The sequence below is a fragment of the Periplaneta americana genome, chromosome 3, assembly GCF_040183065.1.
Source record: "Periplaneta americana isolate PAMFEO1 chromosome 3, P.americana_PAMFEO1_priV1, whole genome shotgun sequence".
Classification (NCBI taxonomy): Eukaryota; Metazoa; Arthropoda; class Insecta; order Blattodea; family Blattidae; genus Periplaneta; species Periplaneta americana.
The window spans coordinates 142,135,543-142,162,949 of record NC_091119.1 but is presented as its reverse complement, the minus strand read 5'-3'; the positions used below and the strand labels follow the sequence as shown (position 1 = coordinate 142,162,949).

The following is a 27,407-nucleotide window of genomic DNA, read 5'->3' as shown; positions in this document are numbered from 1 at the left end:
TTGTTGGCTCATGGGTATGTTGAGTAATCTGTGTACCATTGTCCTGAATGCAGCATGTTTGTGTTGTGTGGGGTGATTAGATGTGTTGTGTATGTGTGTGGTGGTGGTGGTTGGTTTTCTGTATATTTTGAAGGTATGTTTGTTGTCAACTTTTGTTATGGTGATGTCTAGGAAATTTATGGAGTTATTGTTTTCAAGTTCCAGTGTGTATTGGAGTTTTTGGGTGTATTTTGTTTATGTATTAGTGTAGTTTGTGTATTTGTCGTTTGTTTCCTTTGTATAGTATGAGTATGTCGTCTACGTATCTGTGCCAGTATATTATGTTGTCTGCATATTTGTTGTGTTCATTGTTGAGTATGTATATTTATCCTTTGTTGTGTAAAAATATCTCTGCTAGTATGCTAGATATGGGTGATCCCATTGGCAAGCCTTCTGTTTGGGTGTAGTATTTGTTGTTGTGTGTGTGAAATAATTTTGCTTTGCTTCGAAATTATTATAATAAAATATTGTTCACTTTTGGTTGCTGGGTAGAAATATTGTTATTAACATGTTTAATTTAACACACATACTTTTGTTTCTACTTCGGAAAAACTTCAGTGTCTAATTGTAACTTCCATGACATAACTGACAGTTCTCTGTACCATAATATATTGTTGGCAACGCTGCTCCCTCAATCCCTGCGGTTGGAGCACAGCGTTAGATCGTGTGAACTGACCCTGCCCTCATATCTAAATCCCCGAGGAGCCCGGGGCAATTACATCTAATAAAGACCATGGCGAGCGCTTCTCAATGTGGGTACGCCGCTTGCGCCTAACCAAATATCCCCAATGTATTTACTGTCGAAAACTTGTTTTATAATACGAGTTTCAGAACTGCGTTCTTTTGAGGCTATATTTTTCTGTGTTGTAATGAAATTAATGTCCATAAATAATAACAGGAAGCAATGAATACGGAGGCCAACCAGGTTATTGGATGCTCGTTTCTTTGTTCACAAAGAAAGCGACCGTACCGTGGCTTTCGTGCCCTCATCGGTAATGACACTAGTGCCTAACCTGTGTTCCGCGAATCATTCTGATTTTGTACAGTATTCTCTGTGAGCTTCCCTACACTTGAAATTAGAAACTAATGCTAAATGAAGATAAACTCTAATTAAATTTCTAGATGGGCCAGTCATCATATTAAGGGAGAAAAGAGTTTTATTTAAACTGTGTTTTTTGAGAAGAGATATTAAGAAAACACCTGTTTGTTATAATCAAACAAGACATTGAAGGTGTCACGGGGATGTATAAACAATGCACGATAATAGATTTCTAAAAATACAATGAAATGGAAGAACGAGAAAGAAGAGGATACAAGAAAGATCATGGCAAAAAATTTGTGTGTCAATGCTAGAAAGATGCCTACAAGACGAACTTAATGCTGTGGATATTTTTATCAGTTATTTAACGACGTTGTATCCACTACTAGATTACTTAGGTCGATGGAATTAGTGGTAACGTCGGTTTTTTATAAATGATAATTTTTGCTTGATAATTTTCTTTATTTTTAGAAGTTAAAAATTTATATTTCAATGAAAAGCTGATTCCTTGCACAACTTTGTGTATTGCAATATGCTGAGTATTCTTGCAAAGTTTCACGTAACTCGGAGCAAATGGAAACCGCTAGGAACTTTACTATTGACCTAAAACGTAGTTTTGAGAAAACTCAATTTTTAGTGGGTGTGGCATTTTAAAAATAGTCGCCACATCTTTAAAAGTCCACACCTGTGGAGTAACGGTCAGCGCGTCTGGCCGCGAAACCAGGTGGTCCGGGTTCGAATCCCGGTCGGGCAAGTTATCTGGTTGAGGTTTTTTCCGGGGTTTTTCCTCGACCCAATACGAGCAAATGCTAGGTAACTTTCGGTGTTGGACCCCGGACTCATTTCACCGGCATTATCACCTTCATATCATTCAGATGCTAAATAACCTAGATGTTGATACAGCGTCGTAAAATAACCCCCCCCCCCCAAAAAAAACCTTTAAAAGTAGTAGACTGGGGCTAAATATAGGACAGAATATTAAACAAATGTATACGCTAATTATTTATGTAAAAAAAAAATAAAAATACTTATTTTTTACCATTTTGGCTAAAAATTCAGTCCTAATGTCCCTTAATCTAATGATTTTTATTTTATATTTAAGACCTATAAAAAAGGTAAAGGTATCCCCGTAACATGCCATGAAGGCATTTGGGGGGCATGGAGGTAGAGCCCCATGCTTTCCATGACCTCGGCACTAGAATGAGGTGGTGTGGTCGGCACCACGCTCTGACCGCCTTTTACCCCCGGGAAAGACCCGGTACTCAATTTTATAGGAGGCTGAGTGAACCTCGGGGCCGTTCTGAAAGTTTGGCAACGAGAAAAAATCCTGTCACCACCTGGGATCGAACCCCGGACCTTCCAGTCCGTAGCCAGCTGCTCTACCAACTGAGCTACGTCAGTAAAAATTAACTGTTTACAGCAATGAAAAATTTCTTTTAATTTTTTGTAGTAATAGATCTCTGTTTAACAAGTCGTAATAGTTTCTCTCTTTGGCATTTGGACGAAGCGACTGGAGTACGTTATTGAAATGTGTGAACTGATCTCAAACACAGAGCTCTCTGCTAAGTTTTCTGTTATTCCAGGAGATATGAATCAATCTCTACTCTGAAAGTGTACAAATCGTAACTTGGAACACGTGTAACGTATCAAATATGAACTTGGATAGTATAATGGCTCCTCTCTCCAAATTAGGACCTGACACACTGGGTTCATTACGATATTCTCTTACGCAATGCTCCTCGCGAATTAAACTATGGTGAAAGCTTTTAAGTAGACTGCCGCCACATCTGTTTCCCATCTCCCATTTTGATACACGCGCGGTGTCCGCAAGAATGCGTCATAGTTCCAGGCCATGTGATTCGAGTCGTGACCCTGTAGTTTGGGAATAATTACTCCAAGTGCTCATAATTAGATTTTTTAAAGACTTATCACTATTCTTAAATTAATGATTTTTTTTATTTTCTCTAAACAACACACGCAGAAAATATAAACTTTATAGGCCCTAATAATAAAGATTCTCAGAATTTCAGCTGAAATGTAATCTTTGAGATTGCGTACACATTTTTTTTTGCTTATTTTTCGAAATAATAAGCGTCTACACCAGCTGTTATAGCCTATATGCAACGGCTAAGGCGCGCAGCTTCTGCAAAACTTGGGCCCACATCGGCTCATTTTTTGCCTATATATGCGACGACATTTTCAAGTCTGACGGAGGAACAATGAGTGGCTATTCCAGACTAAATCGTATGAAGAATGTCAATAGTTTCACAATCGCGTTTTAGTTTGTAAAAACTGTTTACGAATTCAGAGATCGTAACATGTTTCACATGACACTACAATCGCACGAGACTTGCATGACTTGGAAAGGCAATTCACTGCATGTAAGATGTGTGGGCTTACCAATAAAGCAAGAGAAAGTAAATTAATTTATGATTCTTTAAACATATTCTTTCTCTTGTCAAGTATAATTGTATAGACCTAGTTGTTCTTTGTAATCGCGTGGTTATTATTCTGACTAATCGTTCCTTGAATCATTGGTTTAAACACGGTCTTGGGCAATGGGAGGACTAAAGGCGCTTTTTGTATACAGAGTGTGTAAAAAAAAAGTATCCAATATTTTATGAGGTGATAGTATGCATCAAAACAAGAAAAAAATGTCTAATAAACATGGCTCCTACAACACATACGTTCTGAGATATGCACACTTGTTCATAGGAGGTGCTCAATGTGACGTCCATTTGTGGCAATGCATTTTTCTGCCCTACAATACAGCAGGGTACCAGATAATCATATCGTAGTTGACACCCCTGGCATGGAATACTGAAAAGAAAAGTTTGGTTGCAGAGATGGTGTTGTGAATTTTCGTAATCAACATGTGTAGGCTGATGAAAATTCCCATGCACTTGAAGAAACAAGGCATCAGCACCCATTCTCAATCAACGTATGGGCAGGCGTTCTTGGCGATAGATTAAGGGCCATACTTGTACCACAGAGATTAACTGGGACTTTCTTATTAGCGTATTGCCTACCCTGTTGGAGTATGTGCCATGTCAGCAAAGACTACAGATTTGGTTCATGCATGATGGCACATCAGCACATTTTTTCCGCAATGAGCGTGAACACTTGACGCTGACATTTCAGGACCCACAACTTGGCCTGCTCGTTCCTCAAATCTATATCCCCTAGGCTTTTAGTTATCAAGAACAATCAGGTCAGTTTCAAAGAGTGCGTGATTCCTTACGCCTAAGGACAGAGGAATGCATTGCCATGAATGGACGTCACGTTGAGCACCTTCTGTGAACAAGTGTTCAAACCTCAGAAAATATGTGTTGTAGGACCCATGTTTATTAGACTTTTTTTTCTTGTTTTGATGTATACTAGCACCTCCTAAAATATTGGATGCTTTTTTTAACATCCTGTATTTGCGGCACGTAGAATACTGTCAGATGACAGATTTGAGATGAGATTTGTCAGATGAAATTCACCACCAGTTTTCTTGCTCTCATCAAAATGTAATTATGTTAATCATTAGGCTACATTTCACTATCATTCTAACATAGAAGTAATGAATCACACCTTACACGGTTTCAAATCAAAATTTTGATATACCCGTTAGACTAGTAGAGACAAAACATTTTTCGAGTACTCTTCGTCCAACAAATTAAGCCGGTGAGAAGTACAACTACAAGTTCCCTTCTTTCCTCCCTCTCGTTTTTCCTCATTCAAGTAACGGCAACTTATGGTCTCCTTCTTTCAATCCTACACAGCGCATATCACTAGAGCTTACATAAAGTCAGACAGTAAGACCAATTACTGTTCGTCCAACAAACAAACAGACCCGGTGAAGGTTTTTGACGATTTGAGAGGGTAGGGTGGGTATAGCGATCTAGTTATATAAAGAGGTAGATGGGAAAAAATTCGAGTAGAGGGAGATGGTGTTATAAAAGGGGCAGCACTGACATACTGACACAGGGCTGAAGAACGTCTGGGCTGAATGTACTCGTACGTACCTGAAAGAGAAAGAAAATAGTAGCGTTCTGTTTGTATTCGAGAAGTCTGGAATTCAGAAGTTGGAATGGGGTATTTTGAGGTTATTTTTCCTTGTTTTGGTCCAGAAAAATGTCAAAATAAATTAAGAAAAGGCCATGATTGCGTTCTTCAAAATTGATTTCATGTAATTGTCGAACAGAGTCTAAATAACATTTTTTGAAGACGTCGTTAAGTAGAAATAGAGTTTAACTTTTCAGCCACAGGACAACTTGAAATTAGGCCGCATACGTAGAACGAGCGACCGTTACTCCACCGCAAAACTTGTGCAAGATTCTCGCTGGAAAATCAAGTTAAGTTGAATTTGTATTAATACGTTAAAAACAATACCATGAATTTATAGCTATTGTTGAGAATGTTCTCTGTTTGCAAATATAATTGTAACTTACACGTCCTTAGATTCGAATTGACACTTTTTTTAAGGCGTTAATGGGAGGAATTTATCTCATATTGCCTCATAAATTCTAACGTGAGAATTTGTACTGATAGACCTACAGTTTGGTCTTTAAATTTCCCGAAGAGGATTTTCAGTTTCATCTAACCTCTCTTCTATTAGAAACTGACGCCAAAATTTCTATTTTTTGGTATGAAATATGCCTTTTATTTTATGTTTTCTGCAATTAGCCCTGTTGGTAATGTAATAGAGACATCAAAAAATCTATTACGAAATTTTCTTGGTTCCTTTTAACAAGCCAGTTTTCACAAAAATATCTAACATAATATAAAGAACACCTGTTTCAACGCATTTGTTCTCTCGGCATCACACACTGTACAACCGAGTGTAAGCAATTTACCAGTGACCCAAAACATTGTTTATAAGACCTTGAAGCGCACATGATCTAACAATTCGGCGATTTCCTTACAAGTACGATATATACTAGATGTGTTTTATTGTCGAAATATATGTCATATGCTTCGCAATTGGTGTTTTATTACTGATAGGTACGCAGCATGTTTAGTTGATTTTAGTGTGAGTAGAATGTTACTTGTAAAATTTGCAGTGCTTGATCATTATTGGACTAACTGTATGATTTTCACTTGAAACTTAAGGCATGCACGACTCTTGGAGTAAAAATTTACAATTTTCCCTTAATTTAATTCACTATTCACTTACTACTTTCTTACAGCTACATGGAAAGGAATGCAAAAGGAAACAGAAAAAAAAAATAAAATAAAATTTTGGGGCACAAGGCAAAAATTTTGTGAAAAAAATCATATATTCTTTCGGCGACCATTTCTTCGCTTCCAATTGACCTAGATTATTCATTTTTTCACAAAATTATCCCAAAACAGTGAAGAATGTTATAGTCTAGGATGAACTTAATAGCATTTTTTTCACTTATCTTTTATGGATTTTTTTCTATCATGTAAAAATGTTACTTTATTTTTTATTATTTATAGGGACGCAATGTTTTTGCTATGAATTAAATTAGTTAAATTAGATTACAACATAGCTCTATGTCTAAGCTTCAATTTGGTGTTTGAATGAAGTCGATAGCTCAATTCTAAGCGTACTTTTTACTTGCTCAAAGATTGAAAAATGTTAAAAAAACTGAAATGGGGTAAAAATGAAGTTAAAGTTTAAGTTCAAGTAAGGACAAAACAAATAACTTACTTTTATGCTCCTAAAACCCTCCTGCAACATAGGTGAGACCCTCTTCTTATACCATGAGATCAATTTTCCTCTTTTTCACAGACCTCCGGTACCGTCTTCGCTGCTGTTGCTCAGGGGTGCACTATATGTTGGTCTTCAGGGTTCGAGTCTCGTCTGCAGCATTCACACCAGCCGTTGTGTATTTTCCTGGAGTGATGCTCATCTTCTGGAATATGTCCAATTCAACTTCGTTGCCACAATTGAAGTGGCAGATATCATCCATGACCACAAGATTCAGGGTTGTACGATCTATATACATTTCTTTCGGGCAACGTCTCCAAATCAAACCATTGAAAGACTCGTTTGCATTTTGAGTTTTGTTGTGCAAACACCTGCTCAACATAGTGTGGTCTATAAGCCTTTTGTAAATTAATAGATTTAACTCACTTCTTGGCGCAAGCAGCTGCGCATGGAGTACGAAAAAATTAAAATTCGTCCATCAATAGTGGGAAAACCTAAATATGTTATATCTGTTTAAAAACTAGAAGAATCAAGTTATGAGTCGAAAACAAACTTTTCATTTTTTTTTTAAATTGCCATTCTAGGGGTCGATGCATACCTTAAGGCGTTAATGTAACACAACTTTCTATGGAAGACTACTATTTAATCCGCCAACAAAAACATAATCTCGTCGACACTGACTCCACATGCGCGTATATGTCAGAAAATCTTCTACGTACAAGATCAAACTACTAATAACAATGTGTATAAAATAATTTCTGAGAAAATAGTACCTGAAGAAAGTTTTCCAGAAATATTTTGTTATATGTATTCAGCCAAAATGATGTAATTTGGTAAAATAATACATTATTTCCTTCGACTTTACATCTGGATTAAATAAACTGTTGAGAAATATTCATGACTTACATCCAACTTAGCTCGGTTTACGAACACATGGGAACACCCAAAAGTTTTATTGAGAGATTAAGTTTGTACTGAATTTGCTTTTCTCGCTTTAAATAATGACCTCTCTCTCTCTCTGATAGAGACAAATGTGTACGTTTAAATCTTAGTAAATGTTCTTCAGGTTTTAGCCACACCTTATACATTTCAGCCTGGATATCTTTAATGTTAGAAACCAGTTTTAAATCTTCAGTAACTTGGGGATACATGAGAGCTGTTCAAAGAAATCTTGGAAACATTCCACACATTATTGTGAAAAATTGAAACGGTTTAATTAAGTTTAAGTGGAATAATTGGTCAGAATACATTCTCTTGCGTTGCGTATGAGTTTTGTAATAAAAGTAATCCTAATTTATATTGCTCGCGTTATTGCCTGTCACTTGTTCAACAACGTAGTTCCATGTCTTGCCGTTCGATCTGGCACTACGCCATCTGTTTACGTGATATGTGAGGTGGGGACACGAGCCCATTCCACCGGCTCACTTTCTACATGCGTGTGTATTTCTAATAATTATACACAACAATCGGCTTTCACGCAACAACACTTCTTTAATCTGGAGGTCAGTCCCCGTAACTGGCTTCCAACTTACGGGCTCGATTGAGAAAATTCTTCTCTCACATTTGCAGCAGAGAAATATTGTGTCCTGCAGGTATATAGAGTCGTGAGTGTGTAGGCGTTATGGAGTTTGTGGAAACAAGAAATCAAAGGTGCGGTGCATCTAACGATCACCTATAAGGCGTAAACAGTACTACTTCAGGCGCAGAGGCGGGAAGAATGCAAGGTCTCGATGTGTTGAGGAATGTCTGCGCGGAATTGACGTTTTCTGTTATCACGAAAACTGTAAAATTCATGCAAGTCTTGGAGCATGTAGCGGATTAAGTATGCATGCATGCAGCGGTTGTTGGTACTAATACCTCTTAGGCATGATTATTTTTGTCCTCTTGTTAGTATTTTCTGTGTAGTTCTAAGTTCATGCAAGGCGTTATGCTGGTCCCACCATCTGTGTCTAAAAAGTGTCATGTCTTCAAGAAGTCCAGATATGGATATACGAGTCAAGGTTCTCTGAAAATTGTAAGTGTTATAGAAAGAAAAAATCTTAATTCCAAGGCCTTCCTTAAACTACTGAATGTAAAGTCAGTCATTGAATGATACAGCATGGATGTTTGCTCATTCTCGGTGTAATGTCCTGCATTTTCTTACAATACTGGTCAAAAGTTTAAGACCATAGTGAAATATCATTAAAAAAAACACCTGGAACTTTTGTCGCAAGAACTCTGTGATGTCTTTCTGAGCACTTACAGCTTTTAGTAATACACTTCGCTAGATTTAATTGGGTTAGACCATAAATTATAGAAGTAAGGGAGTTTTAAATGTTGAACGACCACACCAAAATATGACCACTTTCAGACATGTAATGTGCTGAGTGGTTCCAATCGTTGAAAGTATTATCACAAAAATTGTTTCGCAAGTATATTAGTTGTGCGTCACTGCTGTACAAAAGCAACAGTTTCGAAAAAAAGGTTACTTTTTTTTTGCAGGTACTTCAAACCATTTGCTAAAAATTGGTCATTTAATCTTGTATTTATTTACTTACTTATTTACGTATTTATTTATTTATTTATTTATTTATTTATTTATTTCCTTGCTTGCTTGGCTTGCTTTATTTATTTATTTATTTCCTTGCTTGCTTGGCTTGCTTGCTTTATTTATTTATTTATTTATTTATTTATTTATTTATTTATTTATTTATTTATTTATTATTTATTTATTTATTTATTTATTTATTTATTTATTTATTTATTTATTTATTTATTTATTTTCGACCTCGTTTATTAAAGAAGAAATCCTAACTGTAATTAATATATTTATGGACGATCAACAACAGATTGTATCTTCACCATAAACCAGATAATTGAAAAAAGAAGAGAATATATTCATCGATTATGAGAAGGCTTTTGATAGAGTGAATAGATCAAAATTATGGAAAATAATGGAGAAAAGAGGATACCCACAACATCTGATAAGAACATTACATAGCATGTATCTTAATACCAATATTTGCATTGACAAAGGGAAAGGTCCAGGTAAATGAACAATAGAAATTAATGGGGGTGTTTGACAAGGGTGCCCACTATCACCCACTTTATTTAATATATATCTCAACGAAGCCATTGATGACTGGCTGAATATTTTAAACTGTGATTTTATCTTAGATGAAACACTTGTAAATTTCCTACTTTTTGCAGACGACCAAGTGGTGATTGCTGATACAGAATACAACCTGCAAAGTGCAGCTTATAAACTAAGTCAAATAACCAAAAGCTATAATTTAAAAATATCACACACTAAAACAAAAACAATGGCTTTCATGGGGACCCAGCATAAAAGGTCGAAAATAGTTATTGACCGCAAAATTATTGAGCAAGTTAGTAATTTTAAATATTTAGGATGCAACATTTCTTATGTGGAAAAAAGAGATATGGAAGAAAAGATGCATACAGTAGATTTCAAGGTATATGTGGAACAATTGGACGGAGCTTAGGAAAAAGAACAACGAAAGAAACACAGTTACAACTCTACAAAACAGTAGCCCTTCCAGTACTACTTTACGGAGCAGAGACATGGACCTTAACAGAAAAAGACAAAAGACGACTAGAAGCCTCAGAAATGAAATTCCTAAGTTCAGTGGCGGGATATTCTTTATTACAACACAAGAGGAATGAAGATATCAGAAAAGAATTAGGGATAGAGGAAATAACACAAAAGTTAACAAATCAACGTAATAGGTGGATGGAACATCTAGAAAGGATGGAGGATCACCGAATTCCCAAGAAAGCTTTCCAGTATGCTCCAAGAGGAAGGAGAAATGTTGGTCGTCCTAGGTTTCGTTGGAGAGAACAATTCTAATGGGACGGAACGGGCCTACCGGCTCAACCCGTGATGTTGATGATGATGATGTTTAAATGCCTTATGATAGATAAATTAAATTTCAGTGATTGTAATAAATTGGCTGACATACATCAATATAACTTACTTACTCACTCACTTACTTACTTACAAATGGCTTTTAGAGAACCCGGAGGTTCATTGCTGCCATCACATAAGCCCGCCATCGGTTCCTATCCTGAGCGAGATTAATCCAGTCCCTAGCATCATAACCCACCTCCCTCAAATCCATTTCAATATTATCCTCCCATCTACGTCTCGGCCTTCCCGAAGGTCTTTTTCCCTCAGATCTTCCAACTAACCTTCTGTATCAGGGCTGGGCATCGGGAGCGAAACCAGACTCTAAACGGGGACGCTTAATATTCACCCGTCACTGAACGAACGCTGCGCGGTGTTTGGCGGGGAAGAAAGGAGATGAAGAGAAATAATTTTGGCTCCCCGTGAGAGAGTAGAATCCGCTCTTGCTGCCCAGCCCTGTTCTATATGCATTATTTTCTGGATTCACCCATACATAATACATGATCTGCCTCTCTGAAACTTCTGGATTTAATGTTCCTAATTATGTCAGGTGAAGAATACGATGAGTGCAGTTTTGCGTTATGTAACTTTCTCCATTCTCCTGTAACTTCATCCCTCTTAGCCCCAAATATTTGCCTGAGCACCTAATTCTCAGGCACTTTTAGCCTCTGTTCCTCTCTCAAAGTGAGAGTCCAAGTTTCACAACCATACAGAACGTCCGATAATATAACTGTTTTATAAATTCAGTATAACACTGGGATGAATTTTAATTTGATTGAACCCATTCTTATGCTAACTAAATCTAAACGTACATTCATTTCAATTGCTACATCACTCTTTAATAAGCTTCCTCGAGAGGCTCACACAATTAATAGTAAAGTGTTTGAAGGATCTCTCAAGCAATGGCTAATTTAGAATCCATTTTATGTCATTTAATTTTTTGAGTAATTTGTATTTTTTTATGTGACTATGTCTAAAGCTTCATCATTTGATGCTCGAGGCAGTCACCTTTCGTACTCTAGATTTTCCATAATTTTGATAAAGTCTGAGTTGGGATCGCCTCTACGCTTTACCGTCGGAATCTTTATTCATATTTCTACTTGAACAAACTCTCAATATTTCGGCTTCTGAAGAAAATGGTGGACCAATATTTTAAAACCATAGGACTTTGGGTTCCTATTTGGTCTACTATTCGGACCACCCTTACATACTTGCAGAGATTTCTCATCCACCACTTGAGGAATGTACGTGGCAACGGTTCTGGGGCTGCACCATGTAAAGAAAAGCTAAAATAAATATGCAGTACATTAATGTGATTATTTGATTGTTGTGGTGGTGGTAGTGCTGATACGTTTTGTGGAGAAGTAACGGTATGTCTGTACGGGAAACACAAGTGTCCTGAGAAAATTTTCACCACAGACTGTCACCTTATTCATACTATAGTGAGCTCTGGATACAGTGAACTCGGTTATAGTGAACATTCCGCTATAGTGAACCTAAATCGTTGGTCCCGACCCGCATACATTAAAAAGTACATTAATATTTTCGTTTATAGTGAACCCTCACTTCGGTTATAGTGAACCTAAAACTAGAACTTCCGTAAGAAAATGTAATTTTGAAATGGCCAAAATGGTAATTTTCGCCTATAAACTTCTCAGAATATGTTCAGAACAAAATCTCAAACCTTCTACTCGTTAAGTGCACTGAAAGATAAAGGATTCGTTCAGCTTCCTGGACAGCTTGAAACATGTTAAAGAGAATAGTGTACGCAGTGAGGGAGAAAGGAAAGATTAGTTCTGACTTCTTTAAAAGAGGTTATTAGAAGAATAGGAAGAGAAAGTGTTTTCTTTTGTAAAAGGGAGTATAGTGATGACCAAAGGGTAAATACAAGAAAGATTACAGTATAATGGTCCTCAACCCTTCCTCCCGCATCTTTGTAAAAGTGAAACCGGGGAAATTCCAAGGCCGAGTACACAGTAGGCATACCTCTAGTGGGAAGAGGTGCGAAATCGGCCAGTGGCTACTACCTAGTTGGTCAGATTAGATTCAAGTTTCGAACTGTGAACATCTGAATGTCGAAGCGTGAAGTGTTTAAGTTGGAAGATAAAGTGAACATTATTACTGATATTGAATGTGATCTGTCCCAAGTGGGCATTAGTGTTGTATGTATAGCAACGTCAATAGTATAAAAAGACACTTCGGTTTTAGTGAACCTCGGAATTAGTGAACGAAATATGCTGGTCCGCAGAGGTTCACTATAACCGAAGTTGACTGTATTTCGCTTCAACAAACTAACATAACCGAAATCTACGGTATGTAAAACGAGTGCACTAGTCATTGGTGTAATTGTGCACTGTAACCAAAATGAAGCTGAGAGTAATTTGAAGGAAAAGTAACGAATTTAGTGTACAAGCGGCCTGCAGCTGCCTCAATTGTAATTTCGCTTCGCTTCATATTCATTGTACTGTAGCTATTAGTGGTTGTAGTAGGTTGATGGCCATTACCTACATCAGCAGACGTCTGGAGTTCAATTTTAAAGCCCTCTCGTAAAGAGGTTCATCCTCTGCTCTAACCATTGACCCACAAGTCAATCACTCCATAAATTTACATGAATGAGTTTTTTAATGGTCAGATTTAAGTACCGCTCACAGCACAGAACATCCAATTAAAAATAGATGAAACATAAAATAAGAAAAATGTAGACATATGAGCCATAACTGTCAGAAAGAAAATTTTAAAATTACTCGTAGTTATAGAACTAAGTTTTATGGCTTATGGGATGGAATTATGATAACACAGGTAACACAAGATCACTAGTCGCTTCGAAACTAATTTAGCAGTGTTAATTTTAGGAAGTAGTTTTTACTAATGAAGAGTTGTTCAGAAAACGGAAAAACTAATTAATTTAGTCACTAGAGTTAACTTCCATTAATTAGGCCTAATCATATATCCATTTAATGAATTAGTTATCCAGCCAACGGTCAGTCGGTCTATCACTTAAAGAATAAACCAGTACTTCAGGAAAAACAATAAAGACAGATGAATAATTTCGAGGGAAAAATTGTTCCGGGGCCGGGTATCGAACCCGGGACCTTTGGTTAAACGTACCAACGCTCTCCCAACTGAGCTACCCGGGAACTCTACCCGACACCGATCCAATTTTTCCCTTTATATCCACAGACCTCAAAGTGGGCTGACAACCGTCAAGCAACCAACATTGAGTGCACATTGAGTTCCCGGATAGCTCAGTTGGGAGAGCGTTGGTACGTTTAACCAAAGGTCCCGGGTTCGATACCCGGCCCCGGAACAATTTTTCCCTCGAAATTATTCAAATTAACTTAACAGGGAGTTATACCTGAAACCTTTATTTGAATAAAGACAGATATTACTGTATCTAGAATGTAACGAGGACCTTGAATCGTAGATTTACGACACATGAAGCAATGTTGCCTCTGATTGAAAGAGTATAGGGTGAAATATACAAACAGTATCACGTGCATGCCAAACTTACATTCAGATACCTAGCCATCATCTTTAGATATAATATCACAGTAATAATGAACTCCAGTTTGCAGGTACCTCTATACCAGGATTAGAATTGACAACTCAAGATTAGAAAAGGAGGGAAAGTCTGAGTTTCCATTTTTAGGTGAGAACAAATGTAACATTTCGTTCTGCAAAGGAATTTTACAATGTTACACCTGTTCGAATCAAATGTCTGCACTTTTAAAGGACAGAACTGAAATTCTTCCAATAATTTATTATCATAAATTTATTTATTTGGCATATTGGGAATTAAAACAATGACTTTCCAAAAACATGCTATGAAATGTTTCATATAAAATAATTTTTATCTCTAAAAGGAAACAAAAACGATTAAATTGTATTAATATTTTTTTATTTAAAATATCTCAAAGAATAGTCCCCTGATATTAATTACATTACTTACGATTTACTCTGTATATACCGGGTGAGTCAACTACGCCACCTATTATATAAGAAGTTACGCAGTTCTGTATATTTTCGATTCCGTAAACAAAGTACCAATAGGCCTACATTCAGATCTGAAATTCACTGCAAAAGGCAATACTTTGCCTGACACGTAGTTTAATTGGTTAAGATGTGCAGACAATAATAATTGTAAGGTCGCCGGATCGTGTCTTATGCCATGTGTGTTGTTTTGATGTACTTGTTTTAATGGGAGAACCGCAGAATAATTCACAGATTTCTTTGTAATTTATCTTGCACTGTCCGGAAAATTCGGAACAGCTGTAATTTACAGCATTGATTAAAATAATATATTGAAAGAACAGACAATATCCAACAACTTTAAAAAGCGAACCGGTCTTTCCATAGAAATATGAATAGATGAAATTAAAAACTCTTGCAGTCATAACAGATCAAATAGTCGAAATAGTCTTGAAATAATAGGTTAACCAATAACGCATTAAAAAGCCGTTCAAATCAATAACGTATTACAAATCCGTCCAAAATTGGCATAGAGGTTTAAATACTGTTAGAAATGTTTAATGTTATTCTAAAGTAAGTTCCCAGTTTGAAATGATACTATCTTCTGTACACATTAACAGTTTACTTCCATTGTAGATACCATTATGCTTTAGGGGATTTTTTTTTCGATATACATTTCGTTGTTATGGTAACTATGTCACACTTGTTTAAACAATTATTGTGGTTAAGAACAGAGACAACAATACTTTTTACAACGGTTTTTATCTCGTTCAGTGCTATTTTGCAAAGCGAAAATGACACGAATCTGTTTTATCTTGTTCTTAAAGTTCAAAGCGAATTTTCGTTTTATACGGCTTAGAACCGAAACTCAGGATTTGCCACACTGTTGAATAACTTATCTCCAAATGCTTTGTAAATTTATTAGCGCTACAAACGTTATATACAGAATTTTACAAGCACTACAAACATTATATGCAGAATTTTCACCAATTTCCTGGACTTGTAAAACTAGAGCTGCACTCATCTCGTTTTCTATTACTTTTGGTCGGTACATTCGCTTTTTAACGATAAGTGCATCAGTTTCCTCAAATTTCGTGACCTGCTTACGAAATTATTTTACAGAGCACGGTCCATTATTTCTCAATCCATGTAATGTTTGAAATCTTCTCAATGCATTGGGATATTGTTTATTGCATTCGTAATAGCACTGAACGGGGCGAATACGAACTTGTAAAGGCAAACCATTGCAGAAATTATTGCTGTCTGTTTTCTTAACCACAATTTGTTTATACAAGCGTGACGGTTACCATAGCAACGAATTGCATATCGGAAAAAAAAACTTAATCTCTCTAACGCATAATGAGATCTAGCCTATATGGAAGCAAAGTGGTAATATGTACAAAAGATACAGCCATTTCAAATTGAGAACTTACTTTGGAATAACATTATATAAAAATACTAACATCAGAGCTTATTTACCTACATAACTGTTGAAATAATACATTTCTTGCTTCATTTAATACGTACTTGTTAAGTATCAAAATAATACTGTTTTTTAAACTTATAGTTATGGTTAATCACATATGGAGTTTCATAAAAGTTTCCTAATAAGTCTACATTCATTCACAGTGTTCTGCCCAAGGGCAGGTCTTTCACTGCAAACCCAGCATTCTCCAGCCTTTCCTATTTTTTTGCCTTCCTCTTAGTCTCGGCATTTGATCCATATATCTTAATGTCGTCTATTATCTGATATCTTCTTCTGCCCCGAATTCTTCTCCCGTTCAACATTACTTTCAGTTCATCCTTCAGAAAGCAGTTTAATAAGTCTACAATTATTGAAGACTTTGGAGGTAAATAATGATAACCCACATTTACAAATTGCATACATTTTAATTTTTACTGCAAACACAAGAGGATTGTCACATTTTTCAAACCGCATAATCCAATCACTTTTAACATATTTACGTAATTATTTAACTAAATCAAAGATAATGTGGTTTATAGAAAACTTTCAATCTAAATTTTGAGGATTATCACTATTTACCCCCGAGATCTTCAGTTTAATGTTAATTTATTGCTTAGAGCATGCAAGAAATGAAATGTACTTAAGTGTAATCCATTAAAATAGTTATATCCAATGTATTCATTCTAATCTCTGGTTGATTCTGTCTCTTTGACTTAAATGTTAAGTTATTTAAGACCAAATCGAGTTAAGTAGGTGTTGGGGTAAAGTTTCGCTTTAAAAGGTTAAAATTGACACATTTGCATAATGACTCCGAATGTAGTAGTTTATGATTACTCAACTAATTAACACTTACATGTACAGGATCTACAAGTTCGTTATGAAGGTAAATATATAGCCAGTTCTGTGATGCAACTATTTGCTTTAAGGCTGCTCTTTATTGCTGTTTTGTGGTATCTAAGACTAAGCTAATATAAAATATTTTGATTTAGGTTACCTTGGGTGTCGTTGAGAAATTTCCTTGAACTTCCACGACGAGTTTCTATGAACTTAATTCCTCTGATTGAATGCAACAAGTCGTCATTCTTCGCTGACATTGTTAAACGTTCGGCACTCAATTTGTTTTTCAATTTCTTCACTCGATTGTTTAAAATTTTGTCACTCGATTGTTTTACAGTTCGTAGCTCAAATGTTTTCGACACACGATTGTTTTCAATTTCGTCACTCTATTGTTTCAATTTCGTTATTCGATTGTTTTTAATTTTATCACTCTTTTGAATATAGTCATTCAACAATAGTTCCGAATTATGATAGTCTGTCGATAGTTAATGTTTCTAAACGATTAAATAAACTCAAATTATAGATGTAAAAGGCGGTATGAAGAATGGATTTAAATATCTACTCTTTAAAGGAGGTCTGCTACAGCGGATTCTGAAAACAAAAGACTTGAGCTGTCGTACGATTTTATTAGCGCTCCGTAAATGATAATGTCAGCTAGCACTTTGCACATACCCTGGTGCGCAGGACAATTGAAGGCAGGGTGTGGTAGGCCGGGCTCGTTATATATTCCAACAGCTATGTATGGTCACACCATACTTAACATGGGCGTTAAACCTGTTTCACCAATGAAATTTTTTACCATAGTATTTTGGTAGTTGATCCTTATCTACTTCTAACAAGGAAGGAAGTGAATAATATGCAATCTTTCTCTTTGAACGCGGTCTTTCGTAATATAATAATAAATGATAGTGTTGCAGATTTGAGCAGTGTTTGCATTAGAAATATACGTACGCACTTAGAAGAAAATGAAAATATATGTACAGTAGAACCTCGGTAATCCGAACCTCAATAATCCAAACGTCCGAATGTAGCCTACATATGTGGAGGTTCCAAACAAAACTGGTCAATTCCACCTAAAACAAAAAATGAGTTTTTTTGTGATTTCGGTATGATTAGAGGGGCATCTTTCTGAATATGTTACTGTTTTTATCCTAACTCGGTCATTTCCATGAGAAACAGGATGGTAAATCTGTATTTTCAAACAAAACCGGATATTTCCATATCATACTATTGTCAATATTTTCACTGTCCTAGTCCACACCTGTGGAGTAACGGTTAGCGCGTCTGGCCGCGAAACCAGATGGCCCGGGTTCGAATCCCGGCCGGGACAAGTTACCTGGTTGAGGTTTTTACCGGGGTTTTCCCTCAACCAAATATGAGCAAATACTGGGTAACTATCGGTGCTGGACCCCGGACTCATTTCACCGGCATTATCACCATCTCATTCGGACGCTAAATGACCTGAGATGTTGATGCAGCGTCGTAAAATAACCTTAAAAATAAATAAAAAATTGACTGTCTTTTTTGTATTACAAACGAACATTTTCAACATTCTGTATGTGTTGCAGTTACCAATACGTTCAAAATCGGTCATTTTCACTTCTGTGTGCAAGAGTGACGATATTTTATTGCTAATTGAAATTATTGTAAAAGTGTTATAATATATTCATTTTTTCTATGATATATTAGTAAGAATGAAAGTGAAGGATATCTAGGGAGATAAGCTATTCAATTCATTTTTTTTTCATGCAATGTGCATTCACATAGATGAACTAAAAGTTTTTTTGATTGAAATTATTGTAAAAGTGTTATGGTAGGGTGATATGTAGTAAGTACCGGCCAGGCCGCCGTCTTCCCGCAATACGGGTTCGGGGAACACATTTTCCCGTTAGAGTGTCAGAATTTAATTAAATTACATGTATATATGTTTGGTAATGTAAGCCTATGTGCTCTGGACCCCTGCCCCCTGGAAGATTGCCTGGCCGATGCTTACAACAGAATCATCATGTAATGTTATATTCATTACTCCATGATACAGTTGATCAAAGTGACGTGTATGTTTTACTGTTATAAATCCCAAATAGCTTTTTTTTCGAATAAAAGTGAACATTTTCCTCAAATTTACAAACAAAGCCGGACATGTCCAAAATATTTTTGTCTATAAAATGCACAGAAAATGAGTAAAATAATGATTATTATTGGCACCATTAGAACAACAGACGTAACCTACACGACACATAAAATTGTCGTTCACTTTGGGATAAAGTGGAGGCTCGATACAGTTTTTTCTACTTCCTGAAAAAATGAATCTCTATTTGTTAAAAGGGCGGAAGTCACATTCTTTTTCAAAATTCATTTTTTTATTTAAATGTGTTCTCTTACCACACATGCATCAATTTATGTTAAAAGAACTTAAAAAAACCAGTAAAAATGGTTAAAATGCAACATAACATTTTATAATTTATACATCTTGATTACACAACTTTTAACACTGTATCACTTCGGAGTATGTATGATAAGACTTTCTTGTGTTAAATTATAATGTACCTTGTTTACATGTTTCGACCTTTTATGGGTCATCCTCAGAAATGGTCGTTGTTGGTCTTGGCTCCTCTTGTTTTGTTTCCTGTGAGGGTGTGTTCGTGTGGTGTAATGTAGAGTCGAAGAGTGTGTGTGTTCTGAAATTGAGTTGTGTGTTGAGAATTTCGTTGGGGTATGTTTTCGTGTGTCTGTATATTTCACATTGTTCTAGCGTGTTTGGTTTCTGGCTTTTTGGTTGGATGTGTAGTATTTCCATGTCTGTGTTGATGCCTCTGTGGGTATGGTTAGCATTTGTGATGTGTTCTACATATATGGAGGTGTTTTGTAATTTTGTTATGGCTGTAATGTGTTCTTTGTAACGTGTTTGAAATGATCTGCCTGTCTGTCGTATGTAGAAGTTGTTGCAGGTATTACATTTGAGTTTGTATACGCCTGTGTGGTTGTATTTGTTTGTTTGTGTTGTCTGTGTGTTGAGATGTTTTTGTAGAGTGTTATTTGTTCTGTATGCGATGTTTAATTTAATTTCTTGAATGAGGTTGCAATTTTGTGTGTGTTTTTGTTTTCGTATGTTATATTCATGTAATGGTTTTTTAATTGAAATTATTGTAAAAGTGTTATGGTAATTTATGTTAAAAGTGCGGATGTCCTTGGCAGTTTTTTTGTCTCTCCTGTAAAATTTGTATTTTTGAACTTCCGCCCTTTTGATAAATAGCGATTCAAATACTATTTTGGAAATGATTGGTTTCGATCGCAACATCCACATAAGAGCCGTTCAGAGCAAAAGTGGTGTAAGTCAAAATTGGGTAATGAGCAGACATCGGATTCTAGGGCAAATGCCTATTTTGTTTCTTTAGGAGAAAAGTAAAAATAATTATTAATATTTGTGTTTCATGGAAATTGAAAGGTATTCAAAGAGTTTTATAGTACCCTAAAATGCCCTAAAACGGTTATTAGAGCCTAATTTGTTAATATTCGCCTAAAAATGCCTAACTCACTGTAAAGTTTCGCATTTTACTCTTACTTTTTATAATTTATACATGCATTCACTGCGAAATTTAAGGCATTTAAAAAGTGGAAAGTTTGCTTCACACCGGCCATGAAACCATTGATAAAGGAAACAAAATGTTTTGAATCTCACGACACTCGCAATAGATTTCACCGAATTTAACATGTTTGGAGGCATAAATGCCGACAAAGAACCAACCTTAGTTTTGAAGCAGGCAACAATCACAACATGTGCTGCTACCGATTCAGAGATATACTATACTATAAAAATGACTGTTTTCGGTCTGAAACCGATTAGCTGTACTGCCCTTCAGAGTGTCATAAAATCACAATTTTTGGAGAAAGAGCGTTTTTGAAATATTTATGAAAAGTCGTAAAACTGCGAATTAGTAGGGTAAACCGTTACAAAATATTTAAAAGAATGGCCCTCCTAGTGTTAACACTACCAGGAAATGCAACAATAAGTGGAACTTTGTATTTTTGTCCAATTGAATCTCAATAACAACGGTTCATTTGAATGCTCGTTAACAGTTGCTCTTTCCCTCACCTTATTTGTGTTGAGAAGTTTTGAGCGGTATGACGTTTTTCTGTGAAGTTTAACGCGATAATGCCGAAAAATATAAGTGCAAAATCTACATTGATCCGGCAATGGCTAACAGAATATTCAGAATTCACTTATGATGGAAAAATAATATTCTGCAAGATTTGTAGCAAACAGGTATGTAACAATAGTTGAAATATATAAATTCTATTAATTTTAATGAGTAGGCCTATAATATTTATACATTGACTGAGCTATCCTGAGGTATAATTCTTTTTAAGACCACTACACTTTAACCTTTTAAATTCCGATAGTTAAAGTATTTGCAGGTCATTAAAATTTTGATTGTTCGAACCCACTAACTTTGTGATAGAAATACGGCAATACAACAATTAGGATGTTATTTTAATTCAGTTTACTTTACATTTTTAGATTTCGCAAGAAAAGAAGTGCCACATAAAGCAGCATGTGCAAGGAGCGGCTCATAAGGCTAAAGCTTAGCAGAAAAATCAACTGCAACAAACTTTACTAACACAGCCTACTTCATCCAATCTCAGCAGCAATTTCTATGCTGATTTAACCAGAGCGTTTGTTGCTGCTAACATTCCCTGGAATGCAATTGAAAATCCGGTTTTAAGACAGTTTTTACAAAAATACTGCAAACAAAATATCCCATCTGAGTCGACCCTAAGAAAAAATTACTTAGACAGAATATACAATGAAACTTTAGCTTCCATTCCGGAGGATATAGGTGATTCTTACATATGGGTCTCTGTGGATGAAACCTCAGATCCTATGAATAGGTATATAGCAAATATGGTAGTAGGAAAACTTAGTCCTGATGGACCTTCGATTCCACACCTCGTATGTGTTAAGGAACTTTCGAAAGTGAATAGCCAAGCCATTGCTTATTTTGTAAATAAAGGCCTACAGTCCAGATATCCCACTCCCACCTCAGCCGGTTGTTACACGATGGGGAACCTGGATTCAGTCAGTGGTGTATTATTCTAAGTATTTTAAAGAAGTGGTCACAGTTATTGATAAATTACCTGAAACTGATAGTGCAGCGTGTGTGAAAGCAGTGAAAGATTGTCTGAATGGCTCACGAGTGAAAAACGATATTGCCTACATAACATCAAACTTTTCTTTCATACCTGCAAGCATTGAACAATTAGAACGTGAAAAACAATCTCTTTGTAGCCAAATATCAATAGTAAAGGAAGCTCAAGTGAACATACATTCTGCTTTGGGCGAAACTGGGAAAAAAGTTAAAAATAAGTGGGACAACGTATTAAATAAGAATGTAGGATTTTCATTGTTGGAAAAAGTATCAAGAGTGATATCGGGGGAAAGTGTAAATGTTCCAGTAAGTATTGATGTTTCTATTATACCTAATTTAAAATTTGCGCCTCTCACATCAGTTTCGGTTGAAAGAAGTTTTTCTGCTTTCAAAATGATTCTCAGTGACAAAAGGCAAAGGTTAACTGTGGAGAATTTAGAAAAAATTCTGGTGGTGTACTGTGCAGATAATTATAATAAAGTCTGAGCATGGAACTGAATTTCAATAACTTAAAATGAGTAATCTTGATATCAATAATCATTATTTCATTAGTTTCAATATATTAAATTTGTGCAGCTCTGTTTATAAATATAATATAGTATTCTTTTTTAATGTTTAAACATACTTTTTTGTGCGTATTTTAGTGTATAACTAAAAATTTCAGTGAAAGAAATAAGTATGATACCTTGATGTGCCTAAAATGCCTATTTTAATTAAAATAGAGCCTAATTTTAAAAATTTTGAGCTTATTTTAGGCGCCTAAAACTGCAATTTTTAGTGCCTAAAAATCCGATGTCTAGTAATAAGGTTTAAAGTAAAAATTCTGTAAAATACAATTAATATGTCCTTCGTGCTATCCAGTGACTACTAATAGTTTAAATAAATTGAATATTAATTGCTACTTTGCGCTGTATTTTACAGAATGTTTACTTTAGCCCTCATTATCATTTTTGACTCACAAGACTTCTGCTCTCAACGGCTCATATAATATCATAAAACACACAAAACAAGAGAATACTGAAAAGAATATCCAAAGAAGCTCCCTACTGTGCCCGTAGTGATGTGTAAATCAGATGAAAGGAGATGTTGAGCAGAATAACAAAAGAAAGACAATGATTTCTACCACCTTTTATATTTATAGTAGTGTAGAATGTGTTTTTAAGTTCAGGTAGTGTAATTTCATATATTTGATAATCCAAACGAATTGATAATCCTAACTACCCCTTGCCCCAGTTCGGATTATCGAGGTTCTACTATAACATACAATACGTAAGGGAAAATAAAATAACAATCAAAATGTTGTCTACTACTTAATAATAATTCGTCTCTTGAACAAAATTAAGAAATCTGCAAAAATCTATCTTAAGATGACTTGTACGTGAATGCATCGGAAAATAATTTTGAATTTGCTAATATATAAACTGCAGAAGCACAAAAGTTTGGGATCATAATTTTATGTAATTTTTACGATGTTATAATGGATCATTATATATATTTTTTTAATTTTAATATTTCAGTATGAGTGTACACATCTGAAAAATTATAGAAGAAGCTTGAATTTCCAGTAGCTGTTCTTAATACGATAGTCATTAAAGTAGACGAGTATAATAGTGTCTCTGTAATGACTAAGTTGAATATATTTTTGATTAACAAAAATCGCGCTAATTAAAACTCAGAATGACATATGTAAAGAAAACTTGAAATTATTAGACCTCTATTATAATAATTGTTTTAAACATACTGGAATTCAGAAAGTCTATATAAAAACAAGAATCAACGAGGAGCAAAACGTCAGTTGGTTTCATCTCTGCCGAAATTGGCTAAATCACTCTTACGCATATTTGCAGTTTTACAGCAAACAAAGATAACTTACTGCAACAGAGTGAACCGCCGAATGTGAACTTCAGAGTTAAGCTGATCCCAACTGGTCGTAAGTTAAAATCTAGCCTGTTGATGTCTATTTCTTCAGGCCTTATAAAAACTTCTTAAAGTATGTGACACACCTTGTCATATCAAACACTGATGAATTCAATATTTGGTCCCGAGAGAATTTTCTGAAACTTACAGTCTTGACACATTACCAGTTTATGGCAGAGATCTTCAAGCCATTAATCAGGTTTGCTTTCTTCAGATGCGGTTATCTGCATGACAGACCGGGAAAGTGTCGGACACCGCTGGAGTATTGTTTTGAAGCATTCACAGGCAATCATTGTTCGATGTGTAACGGATTGAGAGTATTCAGATGTGCTCACTGCACTTCTATGTTTTGTTTACAGCATTGTCTCATCAAAGAATTGTTGAAAAGCATCAGTAATCGTAGTAAGTGTGTTAATATTTCTAATTTTTCTTCAGTATATGGGAATATCAGTGAAAAGTACTTTTTTTCTAATATATTCCATGGCATGTTTGTAGCGTTATATTTCTTCAACCCCTTGATATGGGCAGCTAGTTTTTTGGGAATGAATATGTCTTTAGTAGACCTTCAAACTGCAATAAGTTACATTCTTCACTGTGAATTACATTTTTAGGTTCCCTTGTTAGTGAATGGAAAACCATAAAGAGTTCGTGCAAAAGGGACTGCAAAAATCAAAATGGAAAAATATGTTCCTAGATGCAGTACCTTCCCCCTATACCTTACCTACGATGGTAGGCATGACAGTTGGTTTCATCTCGCTCATTTCTGTGCACGGTCCAGCTATTTAATTTCACTACTATTTATTTATTTAGTGAATATTATAAACTTCCAGTTCATTGTGTCATTATTTTTACCGACGAAAAAAATTTTCTTAAAGGTGATTGTTGAATCTAGGTACTCATTTTAAGTAAAGAAACATAGAGTCCCCGAAAAATAATTTCGACATTATACAGAGCCAAAATGCCGTATATCCGCCTGGAGATTAGGCAACCGGCGAAGCTCTCAGACTTCTGCTTTCATTTGTATACACTGCAGTGGTGCGCCATCTTTCGAAAAAGATTCGAGTTGTGTAATCAAGTCAATAACGGACACTTCGAAAACTTATTGTGAAACTCTCCAGTAAATTTGAATAAAAACTGATTTTTCACATCTATTGTCTTCTTTTTAGACATCCTATGCTTAGAATCCCATACCACTACTGTATTGTTACCTCTTTCATCCCACAGTCACATACTATGGTACAACTGACTATATATCCTCCAGGTTACGCAGACGTTACGTACCGACAAAATGACTCATCAGGGACATTATGTTCCTATCCTTAAAACGATCCCCTAGACTCAACTTGTCACCCGTAAACAATTCTGTAGTCATTTTGTAAACACTCTGTACGTCTCTTTCATTTAAAATCTGGTCTACCACGCTTTCTTTCCTCTGTTGGAAACAAATGTAATATTTGTTTAAGCCAGAAATATGTTCTGTATGGTCGTACCATTTAAAGGATATATTTTATGTCTTAATAACTGAGGACGTTACACCGATGACTTTATAAATCTTTTCATCTCTAGCGTTTTGCCGTCGTGTCACTTGTAAGTTCCTTCTCAGGAAATCAAACTCTACAGTTTTATTTTCAGTTCTTATATTCTCTATCAGAAACCGCATATCTCCTCTTTATAATAGAATATTATGTAGAATGCTGTTGAATATATAAGAGATAATAAGTTTCCGAATGTAGGCAGCACACAGAACACAGTTATTTAGAACCAGGGAAACGCCTGAAATGTATACTAAATGCATCACTTGAAAGGCAGAGAAGAAGGTTAGCCATAAGGCGTATACACGGAGAGAGATTCCAGGAAAAATCGCAATAAGTCCTTGACATATTTGCACAAAATCACGTGTAGAATCTCAGTTCTTAACGACAATCTGACGCTGTTTGATAGTAGGCCTAATTTACTATTCATTTTTGATTCTCAGATAAATCTATTCAATATAACAAATTCTTTATTCTCATGATTAATAATTCAACTATTGTTATGCAAATTACTATGTACAACTTAATGGATTTATGTTTAGATTTCGTCAAACTTTGAATATCTGATGATGTCGTATAGGCGAAAACGTTCATAAATATATTTTTTTAAGATGTATTAGCAAATAATAAATTTGCAAAATTGATAAATCATATGATTGAGCATTTTAAATAAAAGAATTTGTTATGCTGTTTGATAGGCTGATACAGCAGGCATGGAATCAATGATCTTCAGTGACACGCGTATGTACGTTTAACGATAAAATAAATTATAAGCATAGTTTGGAAATGTCGTTGTTCCTGCAATAACTCCTATGTGACATATTTATCGATTTTCAGATTTTTGCTCTATTAAATAACTTAAATAGTGATACAGCAAATAATAAAATCTCCTATATGTAATTATATTTCTTTCTTTCGAAAATGTAAGAATTAACAGTCTCCTATGTACTGCTGCCATAGAAGGAATTAATGTGTTTTTCTTCCTGCTGAACAATTTTATATTTTGCACATAGGAGTTATTGCAGGAACAACGACGATATATTGATTGCTCCTTGTAGTATATAGTTTTGTTTCCTGGCTAGGATTCCATGCACGGTTCTTATTGGGTATTTCGCCGATGCAATTTTAGTTTGTATGCTCTATTGCATGTGCTGTGACTAGAATTTTTGAGCCCAGACGTATAAAATGCTCAGTTACTTCAGTTTCATAAATGCAGATACGTAAATGTTCCCCTGTTTTCCAAATCATATATTCTGTCTTATTTAAAGTAATAACAAGACCTCATGTTCCATAATTGTCTAGAAGTTTACTAACGGTATAGGGCACATCATCTTCATCCAGTGCAAATATAACTTGATCGTCAGCCTTATTCATATCCAATAAAAGTTAAAAATGATACCGAGTATACTAGATCACATATGGTGACCACTGAAAGACGTTTTTATGCCTGGTTCACAAGACTTCGAAATATAGCAATATAGAACTGAATCACAAAGGCTTGAGAGAATGCATCGAGTGATCTTCGCACAAACTCGTAAGTGGCGGTTAAGATCATTAAGGTACCAAAGCGAAATGTTGAATAACAAAGACATCTAAAACGAGATGGGACGTGGCTTGTATGTTTATAAAGGTATCTCCTGTACACACTATGAAGGTGTATGGGGGGAATGAAGTTACATCTCTAATGCTTTCATGACGTCAGCACTAGAATGAAGTAGTGTGGTCGACACCACGCTATCTCCTTTTACTCTCGAGAAAGACTCGGTACTCAGTTGGATAGAAGGTTGAGTAGAACTCGAGGCCTTTCTGTAAGCTTTGCAACGAGAAAAATCCAGTTGGTTATAAGCGTAACTATACCGAAAAAAATTGTGATTGTTATTGCATATAAATCCG

General features: G+C 35.5%; 1 protein-coding gene across 1 annotated transcript in view; it reads right to left on the bottom strand.

Annotated features, from left to right (window-relative positions):
- Window positions 1-17,600, bottom strand: part of LOC138696577 (uncharacterized) — a 164,654-nt gene extending 147,054 nt beyond the window's left edge. Inside the window, exon 1 of the mRNA XM_069821709.1 lies at window positions 17,076-17,600. Coding sequence (XP_069677810.1) covers window positions 17,076-17,175 — 100 coding nt within the window. The 5' untranslated portion in view covers window positions 17,176-17,600. The remainder of the gene's footprint in view (window positions 1-17,075) is intronic.
- Window positions 17,601-27,407: the final 9,807 nt, after the last annotated feature.